This window comes from Fukomys damarensis, unplaced genomic scaffold (assembly GCF_012274545.1).
Source record: "Fukomys damarensis isolate Sample0158 unplaced genomic scaffold, DMR_v1.0_HiC HiC_scaffold_13, whole genome shotgun sequence".
Taxonomy (NCBI): domain Eukaryota; kingdom Metazoa; phylum Chordata; class Mammalia; order Rodentia; family Bathyergidae; genus Fukomys; species Fukomys damarensis.
This window is the reverse complement of record NW_022900925.1, coordinates 19,226,229-19,237,565: the sequence shown is the minus strand read 5'-3', so window position 1 is coordinate 19,237,565 and position 11,337 is coordinate 19,226,229. Positions and strand designations below refer to the sequence as shown.

General features: G+C 33.2%; 1 protein-coding gene across 1 annotated transcript in view; it reads right to left on the bottom strand.

The window, feature by feature from the left end:
• The window catches only part of Nf1 (neurofibromin 1), a 264,437-nt gene that overhangs the window by 155,915 nt on the left and 97,185 nt on the right, over window positions 1–11,337 (bottom strand). The window contains exons 15-16 of the mRNA XM_033762739.1: window positions 9,985–10,116; window positions 3,079–3,213 (exon numbers count right to left, since the gene is read on the bottom strand). Of these exons, the coding sequence (XP_033618630.1) occupies window positions 3,079–3,213; window positions 9,985–10,116 (267 nt within the window). The remainder of the gene's footprint in view (window positions 1–3,078; window positions 3,214–9,984; window positions 10,117–11,337) is intronic.

Here is an 11,337-nt window from a genome sequence, read left to right as displayed (position 1 = left end):
AAAAAAAAAAAAAAACTCTAAACCACCTAAAATTAAAGACCCAGTAAAGAAATAGGCAAGAGAAATGAACAGACATTTCCCAGCAGAAGAAATACAAATATATGAAAAAATATTCAACATCTCTGGCCATTACAGAAATGCAATTTTTTTTTTTTTTTTTTGGTACGAGGGATTGAGCTAGGGACCTTGTGCCTATAAGGCAGGCGGTGGAACCACTGAGCTAAATCCCTGGCCCAGAAATGCAATTTAAAACAATGCTAAGATTTCATCTTAGTGACAGGATTAGTAGGAATTACTATGTTAAGAAGTGAGAGAAGCAGGTTCTAGGAAGAAGGAAAAGAAGTACAAGGGAATATAAGAAGGACTGCAATAAGAGTCATTATGATTAGAGTAGATAAAACAAGAGAAAAATGTAGTGCTAGATATGGGAGAAGTGTAAAAGGTTTGCACGACCTTGTGTGTATATGTATGTATGGATGGATGGATTTTTTCCAGTATCAGGGATCAGACTCAGGACCTTGCACTTGTCAGGCAGGCACGGTGCCACTGAGCTAAGTCCCAGGCCCCTAGAATTTGGTTTTTATCCCAAGAGCAATTTTAACCAAATGTTTTAAGATGGGCAGAGGGTATGATAGGATTTGCTTCTTAAAGAGATCAGAATAACTTCAGTCCAGAGAAATGATTAAGGAGGATGCAAGAAATGACAATGATTAAGCAATTAAGGCCTTAAAAATTGAGAGTAACATGGATTAGAACAGAGATGGTTAAAACTTTAAAGATAAAATCATACTACTTTAAATATACCATGACTGAGACCACTTAATAATTAGCCTTACTTTGCTCCTATTAACTAAGATTTAGAATTTTGATACGTGAAATACAAAATAATATTTAAAATGAATCTATTTTATATACCCATGGTTACATTGAGGAAAATTATACCACTAGATGGCAGCAAAGGAAAATAATTTCTATGGTAAATAGAAAACCAAATTTTGCTTTAAAATCTTGTTCTTCAAGCAATAATATACTTAACTTAAAAGACACCAGTAACTTTGGTGCAGCATTCTTTGAACTTCAATTATAACCATGTAAAAAGGGTTATGTTAATATTACAGAAAATACATGGTGAAATAACACCACAACTTATGCCAAATAATGAAACAGGAAAAGGGGCATTTTATTACTCTCAGAGTCTGACAAATTTTACAGTTTTCCAAGCTACAGATCTAACTACAGATTATACTAGACTTCAGAATTTGGATGGGCTTTTCAAAAAGTTCAAAATATCACAGGCTACCTTTTTGGTATATAAATTCTTGGAAATTCCCTTTCTCATTCATTTTCATTCTCTCTCTCTCTGTAGGTTATGTGTTGTGTGTTTTGCCTCTTCAAAATTACACACACACACACACACACACACACACACACACACACACATATATATTTAATTAAGAGGTTCACAGAATTCTTTAAATCAAAAGACATCTAATTATGAACCTCTACATTACAGTGCTTGGTAAAAACACACCATCAAAGTTGCTTGATGCTACTCTCCAGGGACTGAAGAAACTTGACAAAAGTTAATATGTTTTATTCTATGAACTTCACAACACAGAATTATTACACTGCGGCATTAATAGTATTAATGCTATTTCTTAATAGTAACAATAGTTAACACTTATTTAGTGCTTATTATGTACCAGAAACTGTTCCTCAAAGATTTCCCAGAGGTAGGAACTATTATTATCCCAATAATTTTCAATGAGAAATCTAAGGCATAAAGAGGTTAAATAAATTATCTAGCTAGTAATTAGTCTGTCTCTAGAGCCCATGCTTTTAATCACTTCAAGTAACTATTGCTCATTTACATTAGCTCCTAATTACTCTGCATTCCAGAGTGATGTTCTCAGGAGTCTAATATCACCTAGGGCAGTAAAAGCAGAGTTATGACAATAATTTAACACTAATCACACCCATTTCCACTTCCTTCTTCCAATATAGTACTTGTAGGTAGAGCCAATGATAATACAAGGATGATGAGAAGAATAAAAGGGGACAGGAAAACTAAACCGTTTGGCAACAGCAAATAGAGATTAAAAAGAAAATGATGCTGCAGAGAAAGCACTGATTTATGGTCGCTTGCTTCATTACCTGTCCCCTCTCCCTTACCCCAATCCCAGGATTATGGCTGAATAATCCATAACCTGATAACACAGTAAGGACAGACAATGTCACTAAAATTAGTTTAATGATAAGGAGAATTAAGAAAAAAGGTTAAGAAACATGACTTGATTGCAATAGTATTCTCTTTAAATTAATCTGCTGGGTATCTTTCTAAAAGAATGAAAAGAATCATATCACAGTGACATATGCACACCTATGTTTATAGCAGCACAGTTTGTAATAGTTAAAACATGGAAACAGCCCATTTGCCAATCAGCTGGAGACCAGATAAAGAAGATGTGGTTTTTCTATAAAATGGAATACTACTCAGCCATAAAGAATGGGAAATTAGAGTCATTCATAGGAAAATGGATACATATTGAGGATATACTCCTCAGTGAAATAAGTCACACATGTGTAAATACTGAATAGTTTCTCTGGTGTGAAAAACTATAGTACACAAGATTCTAATGAGATAATTAACAACATGAAATAGGGATAAAAGGGCTAAAGATGTAGGGAAAGTGGGAAGGGTAGGGGAAAGGGAATAAGGGAAAATAAAAAAATATGAGAAAATGAAAAAATGGAAATAAAGTGTTTGTAAATGGGGAGGGTAGGAGGGGGTGAAGGGAGGGCAGAGACAAGGGGAAAAAATGAGAACCAAGACCTGTCATGTAAAGGTACAAGATCCCAGTAATGAATGTAACTGTACTGTATACCTAGAATGTACCAATAAACTCAATAAAAAGAAAAAATATATAAATTAATTTTCTTAGGAATGTCTTAGGTTTCAGGTATGATCAGAAAGGAACAGGAAATCTTTGAGTAACAACTATATTAAAGATCTTGACATTGCAATCAAACCAGATAAAGTGTTGTAATAATTTCAAAGCATTTCATAAAAATACTCACACAAAGCAAGAGCTTTGGATCTGCATGAATCAGTTTCACCATGGATAAGAGAAGATACTTATAGCTTCTTGTCTCCAGGTCTGTAGGTTTTTCTTTAAATTTAAGGCTTGTTACTTTTTCTTTAAATGTAAGACTCTAAAAAAACAAAAATATGGTATCACCTTGTAAAAACCTAGTATCAGATTCAGAATGATGGCTATATAACTTTTTAAATTTTTTTTCTTAAAAACTTAGAAAAAAATGAAGCCATTTTATACCACTTGGTATAAACACTAAATAGTGAGCATATTACTAAGTTTTTTAAAGTAAAATTTGTCTGAATACCATTTATACTGTTATATAATCAATCTACTAAGATTTAATGAAAATCTCTTAAAACACTAAAGACTTAATATCAGATTAACTCCTATGTAAAAAACAATTTTCCACAACATGAAAATGTAAGGGAAAATACATTGGGCCTACAGCCTTCACAAGTACAAACACTGGACAACTTGTTTAATAAACCGTCCAAACACACATGTACAAATATTTTGTAGACACTACATTATCAATTCTAAGATGCATCATTATCTACTGTACCAAAGCAAAAATAAAAAGCCACTGTTGAGTATAAGACACTAGACAAAGTAAGACACCTCTAATTTCAGAGAAATTTCAGTGAAAAGAGTAAGTACTTTTTAGAACTGATGAAATGTGCTACATAAGTAATCTCTATTTTATAGCTTATTTATAAATTTTTCTTTTTCCTTTGATGTCATTCCATCTCTCTCAAGCCACAAAACATGTAACATTTTGCCTGAAGGACATTCATAAAACAGAAAGAACTAGCCAGGTGTGGTTGCGCACACCTGCAATCCCAGCACTCTGGAGGCAGATACAGGAGGATTGCCACAAGTTCAAGGCCAGCCTGTGCTACATAATGAGTTGAGGGCCAGCCTGAACTACAAAGCAAGACCCTATCTCAAACAAACAAACAAACAAACAAAAAACCAAAGAAGCAAAAAAAACCAGAAAGAACTCTGAGAAAGATTAAATCATGGAAAATGTGTTTTAATTACAGAGACACTATGGTGAACTAAAATACTTAATTACAGATACGATGCAATTAAACACTCTAATGATTATATTCTGGGTTCAACATCACCTTTCCCTCTATAAGATATTTCCTTTTTTCCTTCAAATGATTACAAAAAATATTTACTTTTGACATGGATGCCTTTAAGTGAACATATATGCAAATATATAGGTAGCAGAATATGCAGTATCTATCTAATCATAATAAAAACGTTCAAATAAACAGGCTCTTCTTTCCAAGTTAACAAGTGTAGATGATTATCTACAATGCAAAGAAATTACTCTAAATGTTTAAGTGTGAAAAATGCATATCTTATTATGCCCAAGAACAGTGAAGCAGGAGGCTGAGGCAGGATGGCCACGAGTTCAAGGCTAGCCTAGCTAAATAATGAGTTCAAGGGCAGACTGAACTGCATAGCAAGAATCTGTCTCAAAAACCAAACCAAACCAAACCAAACTAAACCAAACCAAACAAAACAAAACAATGAAAAATTTTGGTCCTTTAGGTAGAACAGCTATTTAACATGTTTATGCTCAAAAACATCATTATAGAACTACAGTATCAAAACCTACAAATTACTGTTTGCTTTTATAACTGCCAAGCTGAATGTCTACTAAATGAATTCAATATATTCTGGTTCTGTTTCCATTAAACTGCATATTGCTTTCATTCTAATTTGAAGTGTTTCAACTGAGATCAATATGAAACTTTCACTGAAGAAATTATTTACTATGATATAATGAAGTAGTAGTATCACAAAACTGCTCCTGCCTGTACAGGAACACTGGATCAGAGAACAATTAGCAGTTAAAAGACTTATCTCTTATTTAGAAAACATTTCCCAAAAAGTAAATGTTCTTTTAATTATATTATCTCTTAATCTCAGGAATCAGCATATAAATTTTGTTCCAGTAAGGCTACCTAAAATATGAAATATTAAGACCTGAGAAATTTCAGTGAATTTATTCAATTCAAATAGTTTTTTTTTGGTACTGGGGATTGAACTCTGGTCCTCGTGCTTTCGAGGCAGGCAGTGGCACCACTAAGCTAAATCCCCAGCCCCTCAAATACTTTTTAATTGGGTTATATAAAGCAAGAACAAGTTGCTACCAAAAATAAAATATAAGAAAAATAATTAACAATATCGCAGAGGTGTAAGAACCCAAGCTGGTACATGTGCTCTGGCCAAAGGAGTGAGGCAGCTATGCCTGAGAAGAAATTCATGAACCAGACGATTCAGAGCTACTAAGGGCCCAAACCATTCATTATTAACTTAAGACTACATCACCAACTTACAGGCATGTAAGCAGCATTTACTGAGCCACGATCCTCTTAAAGATAAAAAAAAAAGTTCAGAACTTACACATATTTGTGAAAATTACTGAACACATATTATTGGCAGGCTTGAATTTCATGAAAGTAGAGCTCTTAGTTTTAAAATGTATTTAGCACTGAGATAAAAGTTCCTAAACAAACACACCATAACTTTTCAGCCTTTTGGCTAAAATCAAGTGTAAAAATCACACCAAGTACAAAGGGGGGGGGGCTACGGTTCAATGTTCATATGAAAAAGCTAGAGTTTAAATAAATAGAAGCTCAAAAGAAGACCATAATACTATCTGAAGACTTTATGATCATAAATATAGTTTCTAGAGACAACAGGTAATAGCTTTCATCAATTATTATATCTAGAACACTAAAGTGAGGTGCTCAATATGTCATCTTAATTTTTAATAACATTATTAGTTTGGTTTTGCTAAAAGAAAAGTAAATCAGATAGAGGTTTTTTTTAAACCAGGTCAAATAAATTCATCCAGCCAGCCAGCCAGCATGTATTACATGCTCTGTATGTGTCAGATCCTGTGTCAGACACTAGGGAGGACATGTTGAACAAGCCAGACAAAGCTCCTATTTTCCTCAAGCTAACACGCTAGTGAGGGAAGACAACTGAAGAACCTGATAAAGACACTGCATTGAATGTGAAGAGACCTGAACTACTTCATGTTGGTCATTTACTATGTGACTATTTTTAATTCACTTAACAAGATTTAGGCCTTAGTTCCCTTTACTATAAAAACAAAACAAACAAAATAAACATGTACAAGCACACATGTACACATACAAAGAATAAAAATAAAATTCCTTCGATTGCTAAAATTATATAAAAATTAAAAAAAAAAACATTAGGAGTACATGATAACTTTATTCAAACATCTGCACTACTGCCTTGTGGAAGAATCAGAAGTACTGGATAGAGCTCCAAAATAAAGGGGACTCATGATACAGAAACACGATTCTATTTTGTTGAAGAAAAAAATTTTCAAGTAATTAGTTGGGTTTTTTGTTTTGTTTTGTTTTGTTTTGGTACTGGGGATCAAACTCAGGACCTTGTACTTGGGAGGCAGGCACAGCACCAAGCTAAATCCCCGGCCCTCAAGTAACTAGCTCTTTCTACCAAATAACCTGTCTACAGAATACAAGGTACCTGCAATGCTTTGAAACATAGATATTACTTTTTCATAGCTTGCACTCCTTTGACTACTATTTCTGCAGCAAGCTAAAGGCTCAGGTTTATCAGAGTCCCAAATCATTTGAGACAATGCAAATAATGGACAATATATATTACAATATAATATACAGTGATTCTAATCTTGAGAGGATTCTGATTTCCAGAAGATATCTGAAGACATTCTAGATTTCATGACTAGGAGGACATCAAAGGATAGGTGCTATCGCCATATAGTGCATAGAGGCCAGACAGGTAAACATACCACAGGGCACAGGGCAGCTCCCTACAACAGAGAAAGTTATTCAGTCTGAAATGTCAGTAAGGCCAAGGTTGAGAAACACTGATGTTATTACGCAATATGTCTAAAACATTTCTTATATATCTTTGCTTGTGTTTCTAGGCCTACCTTGGTGAGTTTTTTCTTAGTTTTCAAACAAAAAAAAGCTACAAGATTTCTTCTCAGAATGTATGAGGCAAAGCATCGTGGTCAATTCATTATGCTTTCCTGGCATTAGCACTGTGCCTGGCAGCTGGTGAAAGAGGTCAATACACTGAGGTATTTGTTGTCTGGCTATTAACTCACATTGTATTCTAAAAAATTACATTACATTTGCTATTTTCTCTGGTGAAAATATCAGAAAATTGTTCCTTAGCCATTATGTATATACATGTACTTTCAAATTTTCAAACAAATCTAAATTCACAAATATAAAAGCTTAAAAATGATTTTAAAAACTAAAGACATATTAATATTTTTGAAAATTAATTAGGAATAATAACTACACTCTTGTAGGTGTTCTTGGACCAAAAGATGAAATCCTTCTAGTTACGTTTATTTTAAAAAAAGAAAATGAAAGAAAAAGATCACTAGTGTCAACTAACAACTGGAGCTAAGAAGTAAAATACTTTCTAAATATAGAGAATGTCTTTGTATTACCAATCAAATTCCATCCAAATAAATCATTTAGTTTCATTTTATTTCAGTATGCATGCAAAGAAATTTAAATTATACAGGCAGTTAGTAAACTGGATATTAAAGTGAAATAGGAAGCAGGGGCCATTAAATCTCTACCAGAAGAGACTAGAAATATAAAAAGTCACAGTTATGATTAAAAAAAACAAAACAACTAGAACATGCAGGTGGGGATTTAGTTCAGTGGTGCTGCACCTGCTTTTGCAAGCACAAGGTCCTGAGAGTTTTATCCCTGGTACCACCACCACCACCACTCCCCAAAAAAGAGCTGGGGATTTAGCTCAGTGGTTCCACTGCCTGTCTCACAAGATCAAGGACCTGAGTTCAATGCCTGGTACCAAAAAAAAAAAAAAAAAAAATCTAGAACAAATAAATTGGTCAATAAGTTATTTTTAAAAACAATTTATTTAGAGTAAGAGATGTATCTCAGTAAAATAACACATTCTTAACATGCACAAGGTCCTACATTCAATCCTCAAGAGCCCCCACCCCCAAATTATTTCAAGTAATTGCCAAATTTTTTAAAACTGGTATCTAGTGGCCTGGGATTTAGTTCAGGGGGCACAGAGCCTGCCTGGCAAGGACAAGGTCCTAAGTTCAATCCCTAGTACCACAAAAAATAAAATAAATAAAGATGTCTAGTTAAATAATAGTTATTGTTTACCTCTGATTAACTTGTCTGTGTTGAATTCTTTTCTACCTTAAAAAAAATTAACTAATTGGCTTTACAAAAAGTCAAACCTTTTAAAAAATTAAATTGCAATGTGAGAGAATGAAAAGATGAAAATAAAGTGTTTGTAGATGGGGAGGGGAGGAGGGGGTGAAGGGAGGGCAGAGGTAAGGGGAAAAAATGAGAATCAAGACTTGCCATGTAGAGGTACATGATCTCAACAATGAATGTAACTGTACTGTATCCCTAAAATGTACCAATAAACTCAATAAAATTAATAAATTAAAAAAAAATTAAATTGCATGTTAAAATTTACGTGACAAAATTTCATTACCATGCCTTTTGGCTATCATTTTTTAGGCTAAATAATGTCAAAACACATGGTATAGAAAACTTCCCACTTGAACATCTAAGACAAGTAATCCTCAGAAACTATTACTGACAACTGGATAAGAGTGAACCATAAATGTATAAAATAAACATTTTATTGACTGTGAGGGCATGCCAGAGAGGAAGCTATTTAAATTACATGTGTGAAATGGCTGATTTACTAGATAAAACCAGTAGGTGAAGACATGCCACATTTTTATTTGAAATGACATGATGTCACTAAAATGGTAACTATACACAGAAAAGTCAAAGAAAGCAAGGACTTTTCTGAGGTAGTTACAATAGATCATACTTACAGCCACAGAAGCCCACTGCCATGCAAAACAGTGACTGGTTGGCATCTGATCATGTGAGCGACAGCAGCCAATAAAAATAGAAAATAAGCAGAAGACAAAGCACCACCAATCAATGCCAAGAGTTGCTATGTACAACACTTTTGCTATACACAAATACCAAAAAATGACTTACACAATCCTATAATTGTCTGCTTTCACTGATTTTATGAGTTTTTAAATCTTACTGTTAATAATCTGATAGAATACCTATTTGGTGGGCCAGGGATTTAGCTCAGCGGTTTGGTGGCCTGCCTTGCAAGCGTAAGGACCTGAGTTCAATCCCTGGTACCAAAAAAAAAAAGAAAAAAAAAAAAGAATATCTATTTGGAAGTCTGTACTGTTTAAATATCTTCAAACCACAATATCAGAGTGCCTATGATTTGTAAATGCTTAAAGCATATTTAATAAAATATGAAATTTTATTTTAAATAAAAATTTTAATTCAATTTGTAATTTCTCATATGTAATACTAAAAGAACATCAAATGAGGAACATTCACTCTAACCCAGGAGTCTACTTTCCTTACTTATCCTCAAAAGATGAGAAGTTAACAAAAATACTTTGGTTCAAAAGAAAGAAAGGAAAAAGAAACTGGAAACAGGAGAAAAGGTCACATTCATTAAGATTTTAACAATATTTTGTGAGGAAGTTTCTCTAAGAAAAGTTCAACTAAGTCAAACAGTGGAAAAAAAACATTATCACTAACTAGTACTTGGTATTACTGCAATATACAACATACACAACTTTACAGGAAAAGACTCATTCAATTCTCTAAAATAAAGCACTACAAATGAGACACTAAAGACACAATAAAAAGTACAATATTCTTGCTATGCATATATACAAAAAAATTACTTATACAACCCTGTAATTATCTATTTATATTGGTCTCCTAAGTGTCATATTAAGATATGTAATCTGTTAGAATACAGAACTCCTATGATTTCTTACCGGTGCCATTCGTATTGCTGGATGTGCTCCACAACTCTGCACTGCTTTATGAAGTGTTTCACCAAACATATTTCGAAGTTCAACTGAGTGACAATATACAGCATCAATCTTAGGCCACCAATCCAATGCAGACTGGAAAAAAACACCACAAGGTACAAATGTACGAAATCACCTGAGTTGTATGCTCCATTATCAATGTAGTTTTAAGTTTATCCTTTTTTTAAGAAACTTTCTAAAATCATGCAAACACACATTATGATTTTTAAAGCCTTCAAATGATGTCATTAATTCAAAGTAACTCATTATTATATTTTAAAATATAATAATGAGCATGTGCTTATGAGACTCTTTTCTCACTGACAACCTACTCAATTGAAAAAATATTTAGAGAACTAATTCAGCATGTTTTATACATTTCAGACATGCATATATTGTTTTTTCCCAGATAAGAATGCTATTATCAAACTTTAAAAAAAAAAGATTAGTGGTTCAACACAATACTGAAAGACTATGTGGTAAATCATTACTTAAATGCTTACAATCAACAATCACAACATGAAATTAACAAATGAGATAAAGCCACTAATCTATAATCTTAAATTAATATGCAATGATGGCACAATACATGGAAGACTAACAATCACCATAAACAAAGACAAATTGATCCTAAGCATGTTTAAAAGATTTATGTATATATGTTTGTATTTCTGTTTAAACTATCTAGCTGTGATGTCTAGTTGTTTTTTTTAGGGGGTGGGAATGCCAGGGATGGAACTCAGGCCATTGTGCTTGGCAAGGCAGGCATTGGAACCAATGAGCCAAATCCCCAGCCTTAATGTCTAGTTTTTAATGTCAATTTTATTTGAAAGTGCATCTTTAACTTTTACTTTAAAATGAATTAACATTATAAAATTGACAATTATGAAAATCAGTAAATTATAAATTGTATCAGTTCAGACTACATATGGATGAATTCTCACTATGTATGCAGAGTATACATGAAATAGCTGGCTTAAAATATACACTTCTAATTTGTATTAGGATTAAAAGAAATATCTGGAAAAATGATAGTATATTCAAATATTATGGAGGCTTTAATAGCTTCACATCCTATTCTTAGATTCCTCCTCCTCCGTTTTTTTTTTTTGGTACCAGGTATTGCAACTCAGGACCTTGTGCCTGTGAGGCAGGCATGGGAATCACTGAGCTAAATCCCCAGCCCCTTAGATTCCTTCTTATTCAAAACTAAACCAAGAGTCAGAAATGTAGCTCAGCGGCATCTCACCTGTCTAGCAAGTGCAAGGTCCTGAGTTTAATTCCCAGTACCAAAAAAAAAAAAAAAAAAAAAAAAAA